Source organism: Sinohyriopsis cumingii, chromosome 2 (assembly GCF_028554795.1).
Source record: "Sinohyriopsis cumingii isolate HCF-2022 chromosome 2, ASM2855479v2, whole genome shotgun sequence".
Lineage (NCBI taxonomy): Eukaryota > Metazoa > Mollusca > Bivalvia > Unionida > Unionidae > Sinohyriopsis > Sinohyriopsis cumingii.
In genome coordinates, this window is record NC_142962.1 from 83490480 (window position 1) to 83517768 (window position 27289).

Below are 27289 nucleotides of genomic sequence, written 5' to 3' on the forward strand. Positions count from 1 at the left end.
ATTATCCTTTTGTAAAACAGCAATATTCATTTGGATTATGAACTTAATATAATATTTTAAATTTCAGTCACAAAAGGTGAACTACTACTCCAGAGAGAATTTGAAAGTAAATATTCAGACATTTAAAAATAATTACTTCTCTTTGTTCAGATAATTTATGTGCCATGAAAATTAAACAATTTTCCAAAGTATCTTGGCCAGAAAAAATTATATCTCTATCATCAGAACTGTGTACTGATGTAAATGGCAAGTTCAGTCTTGGTCACAAGTGGGTAAGATAAACTATAGGTTGTATTAAATCCTTGCTGATCATTAAAGAACACACAAAAATCTATTTTGATGCTTTTACTAGCACCAAAAAAACCATTCTGGTGTCCATTCTTATGTTTGCTTTTCTTTCTGTTTGTAAAAACTATTTCATTTCATGTATATCTACTGCCACTAAATGTCCACAGTATACAAACATCTCCAGTGAGTGGTCCTAAATTATATAATTACTTTAATTTCTGTCAACTATGAACAAATTCTTGCCCTGTGACACATATCATGTTACTTAATTTGTTTTAATGGACATAATGTATTAGAAAAAAGCACATTATATTGTTAATTGTGTTTCTTCACAAATATTTACAAGATTATATTAACTCATTAATCCCTGGCACTCATTTATATGTCAGGAGGCAGTAGCCTACTAATGTGCTCTGTAGCATCAAGGTCATGTAAGACAACTAAAATTCTGGATGCTCCAGTTGCACTACAAAATATAGAGGGAAAACATAATTTTTTGGACCCAATTTTTTTATATTTGCCTGTGGTTTGAATCTGATTTTGTGCTTGGATTTTAGACTTTCTGGCCTCAGATCTAAGGCAGGCTGGTCTGAACTGCACACACACAGATGAACTTTCCAAAAAGTAAGTTAAGATGGGCATTTGGAATAATGAGTGGTCTCAATACAAAAATGATGGGTTTGGTAAGCAAACAGAAAAAAACACAAAGTACTCGAACTTTTACCCTTCTGGTCATGCATGAGTGAAATAGCCAATGAAACACAGTGTTTCTAACACAATTAGGCATTAGGTTAACTGGAAATCTCTTGGAAGTCAATGTATTAGGATGTATTCAGAAACAGTACCCAAAATGTGTTTCCTACTTGCATTTCTGGCAAAAATGACAAAAACTTCTGTGAGTTAACAATAGGAATATAAGCCTGCTACCTCCTGAATCCAGCCCTCCTAAAAGATGAAAATTCACTTTTTCTGTCTATATTATATACACAAAGGAAAGTAATACATGCCCATTACCACCACATGCCAACCACTAGGCATCACCAGTTTTAAGCTGAACAAACTAAAAACAAGCATGCTTACATTGTGGAGTGGTTGGGAGGGTCAATTGGCTATCATATTTGCTGTCTTTTTTTAATATATTCCCTGATCACATAAACATTAGCTAAATAGGTAATAGGAGGAGGGAATGATGAGCATCCTATCTATACCTGATGTATCCCATAAGGGAAGAAATATTGGATTCGCCATGTGAATGATAACCTATTCTAATGCTTAAAGCAACACAACCTATGGTCATGTGATCTGACTGCTATGATGATTATTACAATTCTCTTACTGTCAACATTCAATGGTAAATCCAGCAAAGCAAAGAGGTTGTGTTGGTGGTCATCGAGGATGCAGCCACAGGGGCCACCATATTCAGATTTTCTCTCTGCTGAAGCTAAATCCCTGAGATAAAAACTCAAGAAGGTTGATTGTATGCCAGCCAACAATTTCTGTGATGTCTTGGATTGAAATGTTGTATTCAAACATAAGGCTTGCAGAGATCACTTCTATTTCATGTAACATAATAACTCAACCTGCAGGCTAAAGCTGTCATGTTAAACAAACTGAAGAGGCTTTTATGACACTGGGTGAATAAGGACATGAAAAGTAGGCATCTATAAGACAAAGACTGCATGCTCATGCCCTTGATTGAGAGTCTGGTGCCCACTGGTAGGCTATTTACAGGTGGTAGGTGTGTTAAGTTAGCATCGGGAAGAGGGAGACTTGGGGGTAGAGAAACTTGGTTTCTTACTTCTCTGTAAAATTGCCTTCTAGACTGATTCAGTTGTTGTCTGCTGGCATAAGGATGGGATCTGAATGACTCTTAGGGTGTAAATGATCCCTTTTGCCTGGCTCATCTGTTGTCCCTCTGTTGTGTTGTGGAAGATTCCTAAACAAGGATTCAGGTAAAGCAGACAGTTAGAGGGGCAGTTCCTAAGCTGCCTGCCCCAAAACGTCTTCAATTTTGCAACCAAATGGAGTCTTCCTTAAAGCCATGGCATGATGCGGTTTTAGTAATGTGTTGTGTAAACATGCATCACAATGTATTAAGTCAAGATTGGCAGAGGCAGACAATCTTGTGTATGGAAGAGAAGTCTAAAAAACTGGCAACATTTAGCAGTGGCAAGGAGAAGTAATAGGCAAGAGAGATGAATTTTTCATCTTTTAATAGGGATGAATTCGAGAGATAGCAGGCTTCTATTCTGAATGTCAACATGATCTGGGAATACTGGGAATATTTATATTTTTGTTGTTTTAGGGTTGATGCCATTTCCCAGTACAAGATAGACTTTATATGGCAGCCAGTTTAACTGGTTGAGGAAGAACCTAGGAAAACCAGGGCAAGAACCATCAACCCACGGGAAGCTACTGGCAGTTTTCTCACATACCAACACTGGCCAAACCCAAGCCTCAAATAAAAGTGGACAGAGGTGAGATGACAGTGATCATTAAAGGCAAGCACTTTAGATTTCTCAGCCACCAGGGGCCCACCATCAACTGATTGAAGCTCAACAAATCTCAATCATGGTTAGAAACATTTCTAATCATGATCATGTACTAGATTATAGAAACTTAATGTATTGCCAAAATGAAATACATCCATTCAAATTATCTAAACCCTGAACATTTTTAAAGTAATATTTTCTTTCTAGAATGCTTGAAAATAATCTTGACACTTAAAACTCCAAATATGAATGGGAATCTCACCCCATCCAAACACAAAGAGCCAAGTTACTTAGAATTGTGCAAGAATTTAATAACGGAATACCATTTTGGTTAATATTCCTATAGGTCTGAAGACTGAATCCAACTATGTCCAATGAATATAACTTTTGTGACAATAACATGTGAAACTTATTTTGACTGCTTGCTCAGGGAACTACAAGTTGTGGAGTGTTTAAACTCTTTTTATTGCTGCCCACTGACATTACCTTCAGGTTATCCATTCTATAATTAGGGTTTCATAGTTGTCTATTCAGTCAACTATTTCAGAGTACAGGTCAAACAGTCTTTAGTTTAAGTTCCCAAACTGATTTTGTTTTGTTGACTTTTCATCAGCTTAAAAAAACATGTTGTCCAAAAGTTGAATGCACTTTTCAAAATTATTAAAAATATTTCAAATATGGTGTCTTGAAAATGTATGGGTCTGGATGTACACTGTAATGATAATAGAAAAGCTTCTTTCATAGAATGGTGAGAATAAGTCTACTTACTCCAACTTCACTGGCCCAAAGATGGAGATTGTTTCCACTTGACCCCATCTGTACTTGATCAGCACCTTGTTGAGAATCATTTTCTCTATCTGTGCTGTAAGTCTGTAGGAGCAAGTATCAATGGTCAATGCCAAAAGAAATGACCTCCCTATGTCTGGTTCATTCACACAACATGTCAGGCTCTGACACTGGTCAGAGATGTGGCAGGACACTGTATTAGGCAGGTCACTCAGACTGGTCAGTTTGGGGCATTCTGTAAAACAGATCATGTCTGGTAAAACAACAGCTCCATGACTGGAACATTCATACAACATGTTAGTTCAGCAAAAATTCAAAACAAAAATCTATTTATTTAGGACGTATTATATTTTAAACTGAATGCAGATTATGCTTCCTCAGGACAAAATTACAATTAAAACTAGTGTTGAGAATAAAAAATATGAAACTGTGTTCCATGGTGAAGTATGAAAGGGAAAGCATAATCTAGATTGCAACTGTAAGGTATGATATCATCAGAATAGGAAAAGAACTGGCAGACATTTAAGGGGTTTAGGAAATTAAAGCAAATGAAAATACTTTAAAATAAAACCTAAATGCAAGTTTTCTGTGGTTAAAGGGGCGAATGTGCATGTCACAAAATGAATTGTCTTAGCTTAATAACAATTCACCCCAAGTACTAAAAAAAATCTATCATAAGGTTTAGGAAATATTAACAAATAAAAAAACATTAACCTGAACTTTAATAAACCAGTGACATTTGGTACAGGCTTATGAGTACCTGCTATGTCTCACTTTCCCATTAACTTAGGTGGACTAAAAAGGAAATCATTTCTATACAAAGTAGTTGAATGCAATAGACAAATTAACCAAAGTCTCAAAAACATCTTGCTAAGATTTTATAAACAAACTTACCAATATTCCATCCCCCACTGAATGGTTTATAAGGAACTCTACTTCTATCACAAGATGGTGTAAGCAAATATTCAGATATCCCAAGTTCTTCAAAAAGTCTGTTGGTAAGTTGATCATTCAATAATAAACCAGTTATACCATTGTCTTGCTTCCATCGTCCCAAAGAAAAGCCTGAAATGTAGAAAACATCATTTTTATGACACACTCAGCAGATTAATACTCAACAGCATTGTTCAGAATGACAATCATCTTAGAAAATTAGGCCCTGAAAATTGTTTTTCAACATTTACAAACATTAAATAGCAAATTTTACAAGTCTGATGTAAATAAACCACAGTGATCATCATCAATAGCAAATAATAAAAATGCAGTTATTTGGGGATGGAAAACTAAATTTAATGATGTATTAATACTCACCTGTCAGGTTTTGTATAGCTTACTATTGCAGGCCTCATCTTTTCAGGATCAAACTACCCGTGGGACATCATTGGAATGGGAGGAAGAAATACGTCAATGCCGACAGGTATGTATTATATCATTAATATCGGTTTATCCCAACCCACTACATAATATCATTAATATGTAACTTGTCAGTATTGCATAGCTGGAATTGCCAGAATGATAGAAGGTTGATGACCTCAAGAAATGGAATAAGCAAGGATATACTCACCCTTACTGTAGAAGTTAGAATCTGTAACTTCACTGACTATTGTGCCACCGGAATAGGCCCTTAAGAATATATGCCATCACTCTGATACATTAAGAAATGATGGTAGAAGGAGGTCATGTGTGATAAGCAAAACACTGTTATAATAACATCATCCAGTGATGAATGAGTTAGATATGCCTAGGAAGTAGCAAAGGCTCGGACTTCATGGGCTTTCATTCTCATCAATCTAAGATCCCTGTTGGTCAGGGAATGATAAACTCTCTTTTGTACATTTTGATAATCCACCAATAAAACGTGGATACTGAAACAACAGCTGAGCCCTTTAAGGGAAGAAAAGATACTTCATACCCCTTCTTTTCCTTGTAGAAGGGCTCAAGTAATCTTAATGCCCTAACTAGTTATAAAAGAGAATAACAATTCTCTCCAATACAACAGAGACTGAGGATCTCTCTAGAAAGTGGCAGTAACCAAAGGTAGCTGTTTTTTGGATAAGAAACCTAATGACAAAGGAGAGATACTGACTTGTAATTGGCATATAACTTTAGACAACTTTGTTCAATGCATAGAGCTTGAAGCTCACTCCTTCATCTTGTGGACACTAAGGACAGGCAAGAAGATGTAGATGAGGGTAAGATTCTTGAAGGAAGCTTCATCCAAAGGCTCATGGTTAAAGACTATAAGACATATGAAAGGATCAATTTTGGTATAAGTGAGTGAGACACTCTACTCTGCAGCTCAAAATACTTTATCATTTCGACAATATGAGGATCCGAACCTATACACGGTTCATTAATAACTTGAGTATGTTTGATAGGGTTGCTGAACATTGTTTCTCTTCAAAAAGAAAGTACAAAAAATCAGCCACTGTACTCAAAAGAAGAACAATTAGTATTAATGTGCTTCCTACTTTACCTGTAACAAAAGATTATAAACTAATCATCATCGACTTTGCACACTGGGCATCTCCTGACCAGAATGATGCACTTGGTAACTTTGCTTGAAACTTTGTCCATTTCTAGCTTGTTAATGTGCAGGATTGATTCTTTTAGACTTACAAACTCTAAAGAACTATTCCTCCTAGTTCTAAGTGCCCCACCCCAAATCTGACACATCCATGAATAGTTAGGAGTGGAATTTGACTCATGGATGTGCATGAAGACCCTAGTCAAAAACCTGTCCCAATTTCCCCACCAATTCAGGTGATGGTGAAAGTCTGGTCCTGGAGAAATCTATGCTGTTAGGGGTCTCTGTGCAGTTTCCAGATCACCAAGAAGAGAAAATAGAGAGGGACAAATAAGGTCTTCCTAGGGTACCATGTGACCAGAGAGTTCAAGGTCCCCAGAAGAGACAGATATAGGTGACCTAACAAATGGTTCATGGTTCTCAGCACTTACAAGATGGCCAGGATCCTGTCCACTCTATTCTGTGGGACAGAGAATAGACCCTTTTTTGTGAGAAAATTCATCTGCATGTATATGAAATCTTGAGATGGAACAAGCTCTGATTTCTTTAGGTTCGATAAAAAGCCCAGCCAGAACAAAATGGTCCAGCACTGGGACAAATTATAACTTAGGGACTTTAAGTAGCCCTTTTGGACCAACCATTTGTCAAAATACTGGGGGGATAAGAATTCCCAGTGACCTTAGGTGAAAGGCAATTATCCTATTAGCCTTGTCAACACTCTGAGCATGGAGGTCTGATGACATGGCAGAGCACAACATAGGAAGACCTCTTTGTCCAAGCAGAACTGGAGGTACTTCCTGTGAGGTAGAGGTTGGTGGAGACTGTCCAATCACTGGGTCTCATGGACAGTCTCCTTGAGGCTGTGGTCTCCATTCTGAAAGGTTCCTCCTGTAGAAACTTAAGGTGGAAAGATCTATAATTTGACATAAGTTTCTTCCTTTTTTGGAAACCAGGAAGATCCAAGAGTAAAAGGATAGAGACTGGTCATTAAGTACCCCCTCTTCTGTGCCATTCCATATGAGGGAGTGTACTGCCTCTACTGAATGGGGAATGACCCACAGACTTCTTCCCTTGGCATATCCAGTGACCCTGTCAGGCAACTGATGGTCAAGAGGGAGGTTTAAAATGGGATTGCTTTTGGATTGGGCTGCATAGCGTTAAAGAACTTGGCCAATGGTCCCTGGGGGCAGTCAGGTTGACAACACTTCCTGGCCAATTTCTACTAACCAGTAGCAGATTCAATGGATCTGTATTGTTGGTCCCTTAGGTCCTGAAAAGCCATGGAGGGGATCTGAGTTCCAAAGAAATTCACCCTCCAAAGGAGTTGCCCAAAGGAGGTTCTTACTGTGCTGAAGCAAGACCTTGGAATTATCCATAGCTGTATTCCTGAAATGGTGGTGCAATTCCACAAATAGCACCATTGACATGGATGAGCATTCTGAAATGTACTGCTGGCTGCTTCCTGCAAAAGGAAAAGCAATGCTGGTGACAGCAATTCCTCCTTCAGCAAGCTGAAAGAAGCTGCCAAAAAAGGTTGGCTTGAGAGGCTATGGTCACCAGTGACCTAGCAATTAGCTCTAAAGCCTCCAGTATCTTGCACTGAAGTGTGGGCTCATGTCCCTCCAAAATGCCCACTTGTGATGCCTAGACATCAAAGGTAAGAAGTTTTGTGGACCAAACATGGTTTCAATTCCTGTAAACTAACTTGGGACACCAAAGGCCTCAGTGTGGTGTGGTACCTATCACACCTTATGTTTTCTTGCCAGCTCCTGACCCTTCTTAAACCATATGGAAAATCTCTCTGACCATAGTTGAGTGAGGTAGCACACATTTTGTCTGGTTGAGAGGTAGCCCCAGAGTCTCTCTAAGCTGGAGATATTTTCTGTGTCTTCTAAGCCTGAAAGCTTTGGATACAAAACTTGGTGAAGAAAATGGTAAACCTTGTTTACCACCTTGTCAAATGGCCATATCTCCTCTTCCTCCTCTGCCTCAGTCAACAGGTGAGTGGGGGCAAGGGACCATAAGGGAGGAGGAGGCAAAACATCAGCCTGTTCTAAGTCAAACTCTTGCAAGACCACCTGGACTAACAGGATGTCTTTACATCGCTCCTGCTGCAGGAAGGCAGGACTGCAAGACCCTCTGTTTCCCTGAGGGAGACCTGGCAGTAAAGGCTGTCTTGTCCTGAGATTCATCCCATAGAGTTGGGAACTGTTCCCAGTTGAAGACTCTAACAAAGGATAAGGATGCCTCTCATCTCTTCTGGGGTGCTTGGGGAAAGAGGGACTACCTCTCTCCCTCCTCTATGACTCCATCCTGTAATGGAGTGATGTTTGGCTTTGACTGGCAACATCAACTATGCCTTGATGTAAGGGACATGATGTCCATGCTGTAATGAAGGATAAGTCAGTTACCTGAAAGAGATGATCTCATGTAAGGATGTATGGAATAAGAAGGATTTGGTCAAAAAGGAATGCCAAACCAGTCCCCTTCCTTCATTGGGCATCTACATGCTAACTCCCAATCAAAAACAGGTTTTACCTGTAGTATCACGAGAGGGGGCTCAACCCAGTCCTTGTCCCTGTACCAATGGGGTTCTTGTGACCAGTGACTGGTAAATGCTGACTTGTGTCATTGCTGATCATTACCAGTGCCCAGCAACCAGTCAGACCTCTCATATCTGTAGGAGGATCGCTCCTCAGATACAAATGTGAGTGATTGTGCCCTGTTTACAATACAAATGAAAAATTGAGTACTTACATTATTGGGTCATGTATTACATGCAAGCAATAGATTAGTGTTGTTTGACCTGTGATACATCACCTTGAGATTGCAGTACAAAAACCCACATACAGACAGACAACTCTGCCAGTGAAGGGTTTAGATTGAGATGAAGAGGAGGTGTGCAATTTATGGAAACACACCAATCTATTTTCTCTTTAAAGAATCTAATATTGCTCTTAACTGAATGGAAGAAAACAGGTAAAATAAATAATCTGAGATATAAAACAAACCAAAATGTAAGTACACTTGTTCCAATGTAACAAATGACAGCAGTGATAAACCCTGCCAGAGAGTACAACTGACTCAGCATTACCAGGGGTCACACTATCAAGCAAAGTGGGTGACTAAGTCACCTTGGAAATGTAAACTTTGCTTTCTTCTGTTTGGAAAGCAAAAACAACTTTGCCCTGTTATTTTTTAGAGGTACATTGAATGACCATACTTTTTTTAAATGCCAAGTTTAGTTTTAGTGTTGTGTTGTAGCTCAAAGTGAAGTTTAATAGACATCAAGCCATCAAATAACTGGTGTTAATATCAATTGTGCCAACAAACAAACTCTTGCACATTCACAGGCATTTGTTTTGATAGCTGATTGACCATTAACCCTTTCCTGAGTAAGTTATCAACAATTACTGCCCAGTTTTTGCAAGTTATATTTTGATGATAAAAACATACAAACTTGTGTTTCAAAACTTAAACAATAGTATATAAATAGCAAGTTGTGTTTTAGCAATAGAATCAGTGATCTGAATGTTTTAACTTCTGTGTGAAGATTATTTTCTTCATAAAATCAGTTTGAAACCTCATGTGGTCTGGTCATGCAGAAATAATGACAGACATCACTGTGTCTGGGAGGTACCACTTTATTAGAATGTCTGTTTTTGTAAACCATTGGGCACATATATGCAATAAAATATACAATTTAAAGAAAGCAAAGTCTAAATATTATCTTATTAAGGATTTTGCTTCAAAATGCAATTATGTCAGTCAGCAATGTATGTTGTGGAATTTGAAAAGCATTGTAAGGTAAAAGTTGTTTACAACTTCATTTTTGTGAAAATACCAAAAAAAGCAGTGAAGTAAATACTATTTGACCAATGACTAACATTACTACAAGTATGGAGACAAATTATAAATCTGCGATTCTATCAATGGACTGTTGTTACAAAGCTAGAAAGTGAGTGGTTTCATCAAGAAAACCAGTCCTCCCAAAAAGATGCACTCACACATTGGCTCTGTTGATTGGTTGAAAAGAAGGGTTTAGTTCATTCATATACTGACTGTAATGCTTCACTGTGTTATCTATGAATAGTTATGGTAATGTTTTGTCAGCAATAAAGAACAAACGTCAAACAGTATGATATGAAGACTTCTGTGCAATTGCTGTCATGTACATGGTACAGAGGTTGTTTCAAACAGGTTTGGAAATCTTGTCAAGTTCCATTTTATAGTGAACTTTCAGAAAGTAAAAGAAATTTTCTTGATTAAGAATAGTTGATTAAGCAGTTTTACTAACTTGCCATTATAATAGTTTAATCTAGTTTATCAGTCATTACCATGTATAGCTTGTATTGGTCTCTTTATAAGTCATATGGTCAAGATGTACTGCATGTGAATATGATAATTTATATAAATGTAAAAAATGTGTTTGTAATTTCTACTTGAAAATAAAGGAATGCATAAAACCAATGTTAAATGAAATATGCATACTGGGAGATAGAGGGCATAATTCAAATAAAAGAATGAAAACACACACATGCACACACACACTGCATTTCATGCTTTGCTCCCACTTCTCTCTGTTCAGCTCCCACTTCTCCCTTTTCTCTTCAAAAGGAGAAGTCACTTCTCCATAAAATTCAAGTCTAGTTTGACCCATGAATACTAAATAAAATATCAACCAGAAAATAAATTGATTAGAAAGCTGTGGGGCAACATCCTTATGTGAAACTCAGCTTTATACAAAAGAGGAGCATACACAAATATTTACTAAGTAAAGGAATGCCTGATAAAGTGGTATCAGGCTTTGGCAATGGAGAGAACAGATACTTACCATAATGCCTGGATAAAACACAATAAGTATAATAGAAATACAGATCCCTCACACACAACAAGAGGGGAGGAAAGTTAACTACACACTGCTAAGATCAATGACAACAAATGTTTGGAAAACACAAAGAAAACTATTTCACAAATGAAAATAATGACTGAAGGAATAAAATAATTTGAAAAAATGGCAACCTATATTAATTTGCTCAAAATACATTTTAAGATGACCCAAAGGCACAAATCAATTTTTTTTGGGCAAACTTGAAATTGCAAATGGTTATCTAGAAAAGATGATGACTGAGGTGCATGCAACCGGAATTTGGGCAGCAGACTGGGTCTGTGTTATGTTCTAGCTTCTTTCCAGAATTCTCTATGGAGGTTCATCCAGGGGAGGATGAATTCGTATTATAAGGACAAGATTAAATTCTGTTCAGAATTACAAATTTGAAAAACTGGGAGGTAATATATTACTTATATTAAAATGTGTAAAATTTCTGGAACCTTATACTATTTTCAGTGACTGAGGGTGAAACACAAGACAAGTTGCAAGCATTAAACTCTTTATTTGATAGCTGTCTTTGAAATGTATGAAAAATCAACATTGTCTTCTAATTCTAAGACATACCAGGTATCTTAAATCCTTTGTTCCAGTCTAGCGAAAGTTTTGGTATCTGCAAGTGTTTGAAAATGGATAATTCCAAGATGCAGCTCTTCTTATCTAAACAAACACTAGCTTCAAGGTCAATCAGATAGCTGGCTTTGCTTCTCATGTTGTCTACTGTGAACCTGAAGCAAAAATAATGGAACACTAAGTCCTACAAGTAAAAAAGAACAGGTAATATATTGCAGAAATTAATTTAATGTAAAGTACATTATTAAACATGAGTAATTTAAGTCTAAAAATATCAAATAAATATATCTCAAGATAATAGAGAAACTATATAACCACATCATCATACAACTGGGCTTGCTTCTTTGGCCAAGGAACTTGAAGAATCTATTCTCTGTGAAGAGAACCTCAGCACCAAGTTAAATAGTGCAGGATTATGGGATATTTTGTCCATGTTTTGGTTGACTACAGTCAAGTATGGTCCTCTGATTATATGTGCTAAATATTTTGAAATATTTCTACAGTGGTTTAAAATAATCTTTGATATATAACTCAGAATTTAGATGGACAAGAGTATTTAACACAATAGAGACTGGAGTTATGATATGAGAGTTATTTAAATTATAGCTTATATATAGATTTTTCTTACTTTAAATTTAGCACTCCAAAGATGTCAGATATATAAGGTATTCCCCACTGGAAATTAGTAAACAACAGGGTTTTGTTCAGTTTCTCAATCTGAGTATGAATCAGATAGTTTCCCTCTTCAATTCTGAAGGACATCTCAAATGATCTTCCCAGAATTCCTACATTAAGACAACATGTGACTCCTGTGCAGGTACTTGGTATATAACAGGAGGCTGAACTTGTAGGCAAAGGAGGAAGGGATCCAGTGGAGGAGCAATCTGCAAAAGAACAAGATAAATATAGAGCTCTATATTACTACTAATGTTCTGGTGCAATGATATTCAAAAGAACATGAATGATATGACAATATACTCTTACTATTCAGTTTTAATGGCATGGAAAATGATTCCAACAATCAAATATTTGCCATAAAAGTCAAACAAACAATCAAGTACTCATAATGGTCATCAATTATCAGTATAAACTAATGGGAACTTTTGCAAAATAACCTGGTAACTATGACAATTTATGGAATTTGCTGTTGCAAACTCAACTTTGACACCATCTTATCTGTAAATAGTCACCCCTTGCCAGCCAATATTTCAGAAAAATAACTAGGTAAAATACTTCCAATTAACTCATGTGGTTACACATCATAATCTAACTGAAAATTGCATAAAAGCCTCCAGTTAAAATGTCTTTCTGTCTTTTGTAAGAAAATAACCCCCTAGGAATATGGCAGATAGGACACATACCAATACACTGTTTGACTATTTTCATACAAAGTCTTGACAGAAAAGTAGAAAAAAAAAAAACTTCCACCAAGTGGTTCACCATGGTCTGTACATTAAGCCTGCCATCAAGGTATACCAGAGAATTCAAAATCATAATGAAATGAGAGAAAAGTTAAAAAAAGATTTACATTATGGAAGCAAAAGTGATTTCTATGTCAAGCATACATTATCGCAGCTTTGACAAAATAACCTTCTGATATCACTGGTCAACAGTGAAATCATTACTGACTTGAAAAGGCCCTAATCTGTAGTATTTTGGTGTGCCGCACACGAATATAACCGTGAAAAATTTGTATTGGCTCTCGTTTTGAAGATATTCATATACCTCATTTTCTATGTTTCACTGTGTAAATTTCTCCAGTAGGACTGCAGCAACATCCGGAATAATGATGTAACATTGCATAATACCATCATGCTCACATCATCCACAGTTGATTGCATCATTTTCTGATGCAATGCAATACTAATGCCATGCAGCTGCTGAAGTAAGTTGACGTCAGCAGTGTACTATACATGTGTAGGCCTATTATACTAATGCCAGGCGGCTGCTGAAGCTGACGTAAGCAGTGTACTATATAAAGCCCAATCAGATAGGTTCAGCATTTAAAATATTTTAGACGTTGTGCGAGACAGTTCAAGCTACTGTTACATAAAACTTATTATTTTATCCATTTACGTACAATAAAGAACAGTAATGCCTCGAAAGTGTGTTAATACCGCGGACAATTTTTGCTATATTTGTGGGGAAGTGACATTTGCCAACCAGAAGAAAAGTATCAATTCTCAAGTGAAGAAGGCATATCATCTTTACTTCGGATGCAAGGTTGGTGACCAAGACAAGCCTTGGGCTCCGCATATATGCTGTGCTACATGTACAACACAGCTTTCACAGTGGTTGAATTGCAAAAGGTCATCAATGCCGTTTGCAGTCCCAATGGTGTGGAGAGAGCCAAGCAACCACCTAAATGACTGTTACTTCTGCTTGGTTCCTCCTCTTTCCGGCGGAATAACGAAGCGAAAGAAGTCGAGAATAGTCTACCCAAACATTCCGTCTGCATTGAGACCAGTTCCACATGGTGAGGGACTTCCTATTCCAGAACCTCCAGCAGAATATTCTCTTGATTCATCTGATGAAGACAAAGGTGAGTCGACCTGTTCTTCTCCTGGTCCATCAGCATGCAGTGATCCAGATTTTCACTGTGGTGCATCATCAACCCCACACAGAATAACACAGGAAGAACTAAATGACCTGATTCGTGATTTGGACTTATCAAAGAACAAGGCAGAATTGCTAGGATCAAGACTCCAACAATGGAATCTTCTAGAAGAAGATGTCACAATTACTGCATATCGAAAGCGCCACCAGCAATAGGAGCCTTTCTTCAGAAAGGAAAGTAATCTGATATTCTGTTCCGATATTGAGGGCCTCATGAATGCTTTAAAAATCACTCATGACCCACAAGAATGGAGACTATTTGTGGACTCTTCGAAACTGAGTCTCAAGGCTGTGCTTTTGCACAATGGAAACATTCTTCCATCTATTCCAGTAGCGTATGCTGTCCACATGAAAGAGACATACGATAACTTAAGGCAGCTACTGAATTCCATTGAGTATAACAAGTACAGCTGGCACCTCTGTGGTGATTTGAAGGTAGTTGCCCTTTTAATGGGACTGCAGCAAGGATATACAAAATACATGTGTTTCTTATGCGAGTGGGATAGCCGAGCAAGGGAAATGCACTACATGAGGAAGGAATGGACTCACAGGCAGAATGTAGCCATTGGAGAGAAGAATATCCAACACCCAGCTCTGGTTGAGGCTCAGAAAATCTTGCTACCACCCCTTCACATCAAACTAGGTTTGATGAAGAACTTCGTGAAAGCCATTGACCGGACTTTGCCAGCATTCCGATACCTGCATGAAAAATTCCCTCGACTCAGCGAAGCAAAGATTAAAGAGGGAGTTTTTGTGGGTCCTCAGATTCGAGAGCTTTTCAAAGATGACCGGTTCAACAACTTGCTGGAAGGTGACGCGAAACAAGCATGGAATGCTTTTCGCCTAGTTTCTACAAACTTCCTCGGAAATGTTAGGGCAGAAAACTATAAAGAACTAGTAGAAGACATGTTGATGAAGTATAAGAAACTTGGCTGCAATATGTCTCTAAAGATTCACTTCCTTCATTCCCATTTGGATTTCTTTCCTAGCAACTGTGGTATTGTTAGTGATGAACACGGCGAACGTTTTCATCAAGATATCGCAACAATGGAACAAAGATACCAGGGAAAATGGTCCACTACAATGCTGGCTGACTACTGCTGGACACTCCTCAGAGATGCTCCCGAACAGCTGTACAAGAGACAGGCGAAGAAATCTAAGATGTAGTCAATGACTTGATTTTTTATAGGTAGGCTATTACAGTTGACCTTTTACTATTGGAATGCATTTCGTTATGTAAACATTAATTTCTTGCAGATTACAAAAAAACTAGAGCCAATTTTGCAATTTGACTGTCATATTCGTGTTCAGCACATAAAAATTGATAAGAATTGACTAATTTTATTTCAGTAACATGACTTTTGTAAAAATTTGTTGTCCAGTGTATTTAGAACAAGATACGTGCCAACAACATGGCTGCCATAATTCATGTCAGTACAGCATCTGATTTTCCAGGACAAGCAACAATGTTTCAATGTATAGATTATCTATGACTCTGTAGAACTTTTTGCCTTGCCTTTTTCAGTCTCAGCCAAATACCTTTCTGTTGGTTACTACAATTATATTTCCATTTTTATGCCAAGAAAGTTTATTATGTGTGTGTGTGTGTGTGATTTGGATTTTTAATGCAGCTTTAACAATTTTTCAGTCTTACTGCTATGATGTCTGCAGTTTATAGTTATGTCTAGCACTGGGGCATCATGCCACAGATATGTAGCATTATGTCTCAGCCAGTTGCATTATCCTGACACCAAGCCGACCAGTCATAACATTAGCCTCTTAATGCTGAGCACCAAGTGAGGCAGCTATTAGTACCATTTTTATAAGTCTTTGGTATGACTCATCTTAGGCAGATGCTCTAACCACATGGCCACCAGAGTGTAAAAAAGTTTTTTGTATGTACATTGACTTTGGAACTATGAACAGTTTCTAATAATCACCTGGTGGTAAGTGCCTAGGGAGTTGTAAGAAACCCAGGGGCCAATGTTGCTTGTGTAAATGACTTGGCCTTATCATACCAAGAACATGAATATTTGTGTGCAGGGGGTATCATTGTAGTTTCCAAGACATAGCACCAAGGGTAGGGTGGGTCACTGGGGTAAGGGCAGACAGAGGCCCTATGCTGACTGCAAAACTTTCTTTAAAAAAAACAGTGCAAGCCCTCCACAAACTTTAATTGAGGTACATGATCTACAACTAATGCTATTATGTAAAAGCCATTTTTCCTCTCTTAGTCACAGTGACCTACACCTTTGACCTACTGACCCAAAATTAATAGGATCCTTTCTTAGCCAAAGTATCAACAATTCAAAAACTTTGGTGAAGGTTCATGACTGCAACAGAACAGTTTTTGTAGAAACCATTATTCGTTTATTCAAACCCATAGACTGTAACCTTTAAACTGGTTGATACCCAAAGCAAGACTTCTAAATTACTTCAAGTACAAACCATACATAAAGTTTAGTCAAGGTCTATGATGTAAAACTAAAGGTATTCCTTAGAAACAACCAATTTTCTTCTTTTCATCACATTGACATAAATGTTTGAGCGTATGACCACCAATAACACTGGCCTGTGGTTCAGAATTATTGCTATTTTGCAGAAACCATTTATATTTTCTCAGTCCTTAACATCTGACCAATGAACTCAGAAATCATTAGGCTTCTACCTTACCTTATGTGCTATTATGTGGAAACAAACTAGTGAATAGACAGAGGGGTAGGTAGATGTCCTTATCTCAAGATCTAACAGATTTACTATTATATTTGTTTCTGTTCATGGGGATAGGATGCACTGAAATTGCTAGGAATATGTTTAAAAGTGGAAGGTTCTTCATCAGATGCTTTGCAGATTTGGAAAAAAAATTTAATTTACAAAAGCTTTCTTCTGCCATTTTTCTTTTCCTTCGATAGAATTTAAATTTACCAAGAATATGTTGGACCGAATATGCAGAACATATCAGCAAAATGAAGCAAAAAGTTTTACAAATATTCTAATGTACTCATATGCTCAAAATGATTTCCTGACACCTGCATCGAAGTGATGTTGATAACAAGTAATTAATGCAAACAAAATAAACATTTCAAAAGCATCACTATACCAAAATAAATAAACACCAGTATACACAAGAAATGAAGAAATGTATGGAGACAAAGAACATGTACATTTGAACCCACAAATGGAGTTCAAAGAACACAATTTATTACAAAAAATTGGTCAATTTAACTTAAGCTATTCTAAAAATTAAAAGTATAGGAATTTGAAAATATTTTAAAATAGGACAAAGATAAGAATCCTTAACATTTAGAAATGTATAGGAACTTGAAAGCCTGAACTACAGACTATAATAAGTCTTGTAGAGAAAACTCTCTATTTTTAAGACACTGCATTTATAAGAAACAATACTTTCAAGACCTTTACTGAAAATCAAATCTCAGTGTGACTTTCCATTCAAGTGAAGAAGTAATAACAAGATTTTCAAGAGGGCCAACATGGCGATGATGTTGGCAGTCAGACCAGTCTAATTTGTATCTAGGATCAACTATATATCATATGAAATCTTTAAATGAAAACCACATGTAAATGGCAGTGAAGACAAGCTAGCCACCTTAATGAAGAACCTGGATGAAACATCTTCCAGATTTGACATGGAGATAAGCGCCGAGAAGACAAAACTGATGACAAATAGTGTCAAACAAATCTCAGCCAAGATTAAAGTCAGAGGACATGAACTGGAAACAGTGAGCCTGTTCAAATATCTTGGTTCCATAATCACTGAAGAGGGATCAAGAGCAGAAATTTGGTCAAGAGCAGCACAAACAATGACAGCTATGTCAAAGCTAAGACCCATCTGGAGAGACAAGAATATCTGTCTGAAAACGAAAATCAGACTATTGCGAGCTCTAGTCATCTCAGTCTTTTTGTACTCATGTGAGGCATGGACTCTGACAGCAGAATTACAATGAAGAATCCAATCACTTGAAATGAGATGCTACAGAACCATCCTTGGCATGTCTTACATGGACCACATCACAAATGAAGAAGTGCGTAACACCATCAGGCGCGAAGTAGGCCAATATGAGGACCTCCTCACCACCATCAAAAAGAGAAAGCTGAAATGGTATGGCCATGTCACTAGAGCCAACAGTCTATTCACAACAGTCCTGCAGGGCAGCATCCAGGGTGGCAGAAGGAGAGGTAGACAGAGAAAAAAGTGGACTGACAACATCACAGAATGGACCAGAAAAAGTTCTGCGGAGACACAGGCATTGGCACATGATCAAGGCAAGTGGAGGGAACTGGTTAGATGTTCAGCAGCACAGTGCCTCAACGACCACACTAGGTCAAGAGACTGATGATGATGATGATAACATGTAAATATAATGATCCATTCAGGAATAGTTGCAAAAAGATTTCCAAGATGGCCATTGCTGCTTTGTTGCCCATATTAGGATTTATTTAGGACCATGCAGGCCTCAAGATAGCAATGCATATTAAGTTTCATGCCTTTTGATTTAGTACTGTAAGAGGAGTTGTGTTATCAGACAATTCCTAATGACTGACATATGGTTGGATGATTGAAAATTGGCATAAGCCCATCACATAGCCTCTTCAAGCTTTCAACTAGTAGAATTAAAAAATAAACATGAGTGTCATTATCCAGTGACATCATGTACTTGCAGGTGTCAATAATTTGACTAAATTTCATACATAAAATTACCTATAGTTTTCAAGATTTTTACTTAGATAACATGATGCATCACATTACCCATCATATACCAACATGCACAATATCAGTCAGTACAGTGTTTCAACTCTAATCAAAAATAGATAAATTTCAAATATAAAGTATTGAAATAAGGCAAAAGAACACAAATTTTAAGGCACCTTTTCAGTGCACAAGTGTCCACTTTAAGATATTCTAAATTATGCAAAATCATTGTTATTTCCAAGTAGTGGTTAGTTCTGATTCACTGGAGTGCTAATTCATTGAAACAGACATCATATTTTGTTTGGTCGTTGTCTGTCCTTTTCAAATATAAGCAACCATCCTGAGATGATATTTTACATTTTTCTTAACTTTCTTTGAGGATCCAATGTCACTACTTACACTAATATAGGTTTCAATGTAACTACATGCCTGCATTATCAGAATACTTACTATTTTTCCAGCCCCTAACAGATGGAGTATATCTGGGACTGGATCTATTACATGGGATTCCTTGCAGAAACTTCAGAACTCCCAGTTGGTTTAGTAGGACTGTGATGTCAAATTTGTCCAACTTGGACTGCAAATCCAGCTGTCTAATCTTAAGCCAGTCCATCAAGGAGAAATCTATAATGATTAAAAATAGTACCGTAAAGTATTCATTGTTTTTAATCACTACTACTCACCTTGAGCAAATTTCCAAGGTTAGTTTTCTAATCTGCTACCTATTCTATTCTTAAAAAGATGATTCAATATTTATTATTTATATTAAAAAAATCAGAAACAACACACATATATGTGTTCATGGAACAACTAAGATGTTTGCCATTTTGAAGCTAGAGACAGCCACCCAATTTTAAGTTTATATGATGGCCTCCTACACTCTTCTTCAGACATCTTCCTATAGCATCATCAGTAAAACATTGCTTCATGAAATCAAAATAAAACATAACCCATGGATCTTCAATATAATATTTTTCATGGCTGTTTTGCATTACTTACCTATTTTCAGCAATAATAACTAGAAGCCTATCCCCTGATAAAATGACTAATTTGGAACAAGAGACCCTGCTTGTTAAGCCCACCTTGTATTAACTATGAAGTAAAACCTATAACACAGCTCTACTCTACAAAAATTTAGTATCATAACTCAGTATATTGTGTAGACAGATAAACATACATACAGACAGAACCACCACACACAGAGACATCAAAATAATTGCTATGCTGAACTTACAAACAGTGGGGTTGACAATTATTAAGAATAATTACTTTTACAAGGGAATACATACTAATTTTTGCCCAAATATTACAATCTGCAATATCTTCCTTAATTGTAGGAATTTTTCAATTCAGTAAAAACTTAATTTTAATGCAAGGTAATTCCTATCAGGAAATGTGTTTGAAATATAGGATTAATAAATCAAATTTGAATAGAATTTTAAATAAAATTAGAAAACTAAATTTTAATGTAAAATCAAATTTTCATACACATTTTGAAAATAAAACCAACCAATGTTAGACAGCAAAGTTAACTAAAGAATAGTATTCAAAACAAGTGGTGTCTTGGATCTGTAAAACAAATAACAATTTGTCCAGGGGTGGTGAAGCAGGATGGCTCAGTGATTTTTACAGCAAACTGTAATATGCCTGTTCAAGCATATACAAGTGTACACACTAAAGAAACAATGAAAAGTAATATGCTCCAGATTTAATTTGCCATTTACTATAAAAAATTCCTACAATTATGGAAGATATAGCAAATTTAGTTTTGGCATCTCAAAAGCATTGCTCTAAAACTTGCACCCTGTGGAACACCAACACTTCACAACTTCTGACAGCTGCCCAACATATTGTTTGTTATGAAAACCAAAACAACTTTTGAGTAAAGTTGAAATAGGTGTGGCATGCAAAAACAAGTGTTTGACTAAAATTGGCCATAAATAAGTCAGCCTGATAGGATTTCAGTAACAATTACTACTTTCAGGTCAGTATCCATGAATGCAGTCCCATTCTACTTTTAAAACATGTTTTTCTCTCTCATTTTGATGATGATGTGCAAGTTAGATTTAGGCATTCTTGATACTGATTTAAAGGAAATTGTTATTCTTTAGAATATATGCAATATGGTCTGGTTGTCTTTTTTTACTTTGGCAACAGTGCACAGTGAGTAATGTGGCATTGTTGTTGGTACAGAATTAAAATCTGTGACCTACTACACATTGTTTTGTTTACAATCCAGTCTCTCAAAAAATGCTGGTTAACCTATGACAAGAACTTTATGAGTTCATCTTTAATGATACTTTGGATCAACATATGATTTATTAGAATTTGGGCACATCAGAATGTTCAGTACTGGCAAACAAATGTAGGGTCTATAACAACTGTGATCTGAGTCTTGATTAATCAATGATGAAAATGGACACATCACTGTTAAATAGGGAATAACTCATTCATACCATCTTGACTATTTCTGTGAACAAACATATTCATGATCCATAGGAAATGGCCTCAAAGTTGTAAATGGAAATAATTCTTTTGACACTTCCTGTGAATGCACATGCCCTATGTATTGTCATCAAAAAACAGAAACATGAAATTTGGTGCCCTGTGGAAATGAACAACTGCTTGGTGGAGGCATAGCTGGATTAAAGGAGCAAACACAGCAGATGTTCTAGGGCCCCATGCTAAATGGAAGTATACAAAGGTTTTTAAGATTATAAATTCTCAGCAATCCATTTAGAGGTGGCATTTTTTGTTTATTGGAAAGGAATTACAGTAAAAAAGCAGCCCAAACATAATCAGACCTTTTGTAATGAGGTCAATTGATCCATTTGTCAAATCATAACAATCTTTTCATAATCTTGTAGCACAGACATAGAGTTATGTCATAAAAAATGTATGGTCACTTCTTAATTAGTCACAGTGACTATTTTTCATGTTGTGTTAATAAGTTAGATTATGCTGATAGGGGTCATGCCATATATCAATATTGGTGAGTTGCTTGTGAAATATCTTGATGAACTCACCAAGTGTATTATAATGTTTAGTTGGTTACATTTCTGAAGTATCTAAAAAAGCTATTTAACAGGACCTGTCACCTACCCCTATATAACATGGTTTGTGTTAATTGGTCAGGAAACCAATAAAACTATAACGTTGTGTGCGTTATCACCGTGCTTTGTTAAATAAGAACAGGAAATGTTACATTGTTTTGCAGGAAAATTGCCATAAAAGAAACAAAAGTTTAATAAAGTATTTGTGGTGATAGTGATCCCTGCATTTCAACCAATATACATGTAACTATTCCCTCTTTATTGGGTTACTCTTTATAGTATCATCCCTTTTATAATGTAGGTTAAACAAGGGACCCCATTTCACAGTTTAGCATTATTGTTATATATGATTTACCCTCTTATAAGGTAGACCTCACTTATAAAGCAATGCCATTTCATTCTTCCTATCAGAAGTGTAACTTCATTCTAACTAATCTCAAATTCTTTTATGGGACAAGTTATCAACATATGTTAAAATTTTTAATATTCATTGGGGTTCAGTTCAGGAAAAAATTCTGAATTAAAGTCAGTTGAATATTCATTTGTGTATTAAATACAATATATACTAACTTAAAATACCTCCTAAAGTATTTCTTCAGCCTGATATAAATTCTCTCAATTGATCAAAATTAGTTGTAGTTGTTTTGACATATAATGTGTTATCAAAAATAGTGCTTAAGATTACAAAAATTTAAACACTTTGAATAGGTATGGATGCTATCCTATGATAGTTCTTTTTATTATTTCATCCTGACATCCATCTGTCAGCATTTACTACTTTCAAAATCATCTAAAGACTGCTATACCAATTTCCTGACATGAAGTTCTTTCCGATTTGTTCAAATGACCCTGATTAGCCATCCAGTGTGGCCACCATTACTAAAAATTTAAAACCCTTGTAAGGATTGCTTCCCTCTTATTCTTATTATGTATCATTTTAAGAATGCATTGAATATATAGCATACTATTAACTTTCTTCCAGGCTGAAGGAAAAAGCACAAAGACTAAATTCCATTTGAAGGGTCAAATCATTATCAAGTTCAAAACATTCTGCATTCTGGTATGGGAGCAGCATTCTAGAGCACATGATGCTCAGGAGCTATATGACCTGACAAATCATCCTATGATTTGAGAGAATTGACTCCAGGAACAGCCTTGGGAAATGTGGGGCCCAATTTGGATTATTTTAGTGGGGCCCCCTGGATTTATGTGTGGGGCCCCCCTGTGAGCCGAGCATTTGGAAATAAACTTTTAACAAGTTTTATGTGATATTGACCTTAACGTTTTCTACCATAACTTTAAAATTAGTTTCTCTTTATAGATATATTTTTAGACATTACTAGCACATGTGGACCCTATAAGTGTGGGACCTGAATGGGCCAAATTGGTCCAATTGGCCTAAGTCTGGCCCTGTCGACTCAGTAACATACAAAATCAGAATGTTGGTACCAAACATATCAAAAGAACCCATTATAAGTCAGCAGGACATAGAGCAGACACATGTGCCTAATGCACAGTGCTCCTCTCCCTGAAATCCACTTTTAATCATGCTCCTGAATACAGTATGGTAGCTGATTAATATGCATAGTTATGACCACCTAGGGTACATGTTTATTCTGATAAAGAGATAATTGATGTTGCATCTCTGTGAGCTGACTGTGTGAGATAGCTGCAATACATTCAATGAAACTTGCAGCAGTGGATATTTTGATCTCAATTTTTTCAGAGAAATTATGTACTGTGCATCCAAGGATGCCATAAACTGAATAAAGGAAATATCATTATCTAGTTACATGATTCTAAAGTTAGCCCTCCTGACACATCAGTTGAAGTGAAAAGGAGAGACCTGCTTAAGTTAAACTATTTTGAATGCATTGCTATGTGAAGTTTTGTAACTGAGTCTCCCTAGAAAAACATGGGATTTGCTTAGCAACATGTATGATCTCAATCATGATCAGTCTCTTTATGTTGTAGCTGTTTATCATGAATCAGTCATCACATTATATACATGGCCAGAAGAAAACTTGTTATAATCCAAATCCTTCTTTGTCTGCTGAACCCATCCTATGATTTGAAATGGTGTATCTGTTGCAGAAATGTATGTGCTTCCTCATCAGGAGGAAAAGGAAACAACTAAATCTGATAAAAAGGACATCTTAAATAGATTTTCATCTGGACTTTATTAGTTCTCAGTGGCTGAAATTATAATTTCTCTGAACAATTTTATGTAAAACGTACCCAGAATCAGAACAATACAGCAGATTTTCTGTTGTCTGCCACTCTGAAAGGTAATAATGCTGAGGGGGAAAAGTTTGTCAGTGGCTTTTGTTACAAATATTTTCAGACTTAAATTTATTGTTCCAGGTTAAATGTATGTGTTTGAGAGCAGCATTGGTTCCATACATATATAACTGAAAGCATACTTTCTTATGACACTGCTAATAATAGATCCTGGTGCAGAAACTTACATTTTTATGTTGATATAAATGTGGGCTTTTTTAAAAATTGCAATAATGAAAACAGGTACAGTTTTAAGTAGTATGTATAGTGTAAATATAAGAAATTCTGTTTTGTCATTGTCAGCTGTGTACTGGTACACTGATAAAATAGCATTTGGATAATCCTTATTTTGTGATATATACATATCAGTTCTACAGAGATGTCATTATCTGTCCAACAGGCTATACTCACTCACTAACTGGTGTTTCTTGTAGTTATAGTCTAATAATAGTAATGCATACATTCTGTTTTAACCATTTTTGAACTATAAGCCACATTTTATATTAAAAATGCACAATTAAGAGACATGTATGCAAACAATGAAATATTTCATGCAAGCACATGCTTGGATAAACCCTTTTGCTTGCATTTGTTTCACAGGTAAAGCTCTTTTGTTGATATAAATATATAAAAGGTCCAACTCACTAAGGACAGTATGCAAAAGCAATGATAATCTTAATAATAATAATGATAAATATTTATATTAATGTGTGTATGCCAAATGAGTCTATAAAGCTTTTAAAAATTGAGTTATTTTATATTCTTTGTTTGTGTTACTGATGCTGATTGTATTCATTTCTGCATTCCTGGTTGTACAATTAAAACCAATTTATTTTGCTCTGACATTGATCCTATAATAGATGATCACTTTTAGTTCAGTTGTGCTGTATTCCTTTTTTAATTTTTGAAATAAAAGTAGTTTTAGTTTGATTTGGGTTTTTTGGGGGGAGGCAGGGAATCGGTTGAGAGACACCTGATGGCATGGTTGTACTAAAGTATTCCAGTCTAGGAAAAACTTGAAACTTTTCAGCTTATTGTTTTTAATTTAAGCTATATTTGTTGCTTTAAAGCCTTGGTTCAACTTTACACACATTCTACATTTCACAAACTGGTAAAAACAAAATGTATCATCCACTGGATGTGTTTTATCTGGTGAAATTTAGAGACCCATATGGTATGCCAAGGACTAGACACATTTTAAACCCAAGACAAGCAATTTGAAGCAAAACAAGATGTACTAGTTTACACAACAGTTAACACAAAAATGTTACATGAATACAATTTAGAAAAAATGGTAACAGTAAATTTATCAAACAAAACATGAGAACCAACACTTGAAAAACTAGAACAATATAAATATTCATGTATCAGGCATGCAATTTGTAATGCCTGAAGAACCAATAGTCATTGGTTATCATTTATGTACAACCAAGACTGATGTGAAATTTCAAGTGATTCCTTGTACTATCACATTTTGAAAGTAGAATTCATCTGACTTTGGGGCAAATTATTCAATGCATAGCCACAAAATCTGTATGGCACACTAGTGCCTGTGTGGATGAAGGGCAAAATTGAACATGTTGTATGCCATACACTACAGGTATGTGGGTTTGATCCCCACCAGCTCAGTGTCTTAAATTCTTACATCTCAACCTTCAGACTTGTATATGTAAATTGACTATGAAACCACAAACAAAACAAATATGAATGAATAAAAATATAGTACTATTTCATTAATGCAAATTATTTATTTTTCTTTCTTGTGGTTGATCATCAGCAACATGAAACACCATGTAATGTTACAGGTGTGTGAATGAAAAACAAATATGAATTTAAAATTGAACTGCAAAAATTAACTTTGTCACACTCTGAATATCCATCTTTGATTCTGGTCCAATATATGTCCATTATTTTGATATATAAGTGATATTTGTTGTTCTTGTTGCTGTAACTTCTATTATGGTGGTGGTGGGTATAATCAAAATCTCGTTTCAGTGGTGGTGCCTCAAGATTAATTAAAGTTTGGTGATGGCATCATCACAAAAGGTTGCCGTTCCTTATTCCACCCACCCACCCCCGTGCCTTTTCCTGGAATAGAACTGAGTAAAAGAAATTGAGTTGGGACTGAAAAAAAAGAAGAAAATAAGACAAATCTGGTGATTCTCCTACCTGTAATGACATGTAACTGGTAATTTTTAAGTCTGTTAATTGTTAACTACTATTATGCATTACATTTGGTCATAAATACTTGGCCCTGTATTCTAAAAAAACCTTTGCACACAAAACTTGAACTCAAAGTCAACAAAGTTTAACATTCTTTAACTTTAGTAAAAATAAAGTTAAAATTTAGGAACTATGAAGCTCTACATAACTTTAGTTCCTCTACAACCATATTCAGTTTATAATATGTCGATGTACTCCAAGTATCATACATAAGTTTTAGCTTGAGGTTTGTGCTCCAAAAATTTAAAGAATAATGGGCGAAGTTAGAAATATTATCAAACCAGTTTTGTAGGCAGTAACCTATGGGAAAAGGCCAAGATAACCTCAACATGCATGACTTCAGAATGGAAGTTCAACTATTGAACTTGCATTTGTAATCAAAAATAGCTTACACCAAATAGTATTGTTATTGTTGTTGTTATATTATTACTGTAATAAATTTTATTCTAAAAGAAATTTTTGGTCTCTTATCTAAACAGTTTCAACATTTTGTTTACATTCCTTTTGAGGGAGAAATGTTTCACCAATTGGCATAAGTTTCCAACGACAATTATCTACACCAAACCCAGACAATCCATTATCAGGATTTGGCTGCAATGATTGCATTTTGTAATGTTTGCTATTATTCAACAAGTCTATAAATAATGGGTTGCTTTAATAAGCCTTTCAGTAAAACCATAAGGGTTGCCAGGTCTACTTTTAGGTAAAAACACTGCTCCCATTATTTTTTTATTATATGTATCAGATGTGCATGAGTCTTCATCCTTTTGTTCTATGTCCATGCAAACAGCATTCATTACAAATCGTGAACCAACAGAATCTCATACATAAAATAGTAACTATAATTTTTGT

At 35.9% G+C, this 27289-nt stretch overlaps 1 protein-coding gene across 1 annotated transcript in view; it reads right to left on the bottom strand.

The window, feature by feature from the left end:
- Positions 1-27289, bottom strand: part of LOC149805294 (uncharacterized) — a 190745-nt gene that overhangs the window by 112014 nt on the left and 51442 nt on the right. The window contains exons 17-21 of the mRNA XM_089933887.1: positions 19332-19505; positions 12183-12438; positions 11549-11709; positions 4461-4631; positions 3549-3801 (exon numbers count right to left, since the gene is read on the bottom strand). Coding sequence (XP_089790013.1) covers positions 3549-3801; positions 4461-4631; positions 11549-11709; positions 12183-12438; positions 19332-19505 — 1015 coding nt within the window. The remainder of the gene's footprint in view (positions 1-3548; positions 3802-4460; positions 4632-11548; positions 11710-12182; positions 12439-19331; positions 19506-27289) is intronic.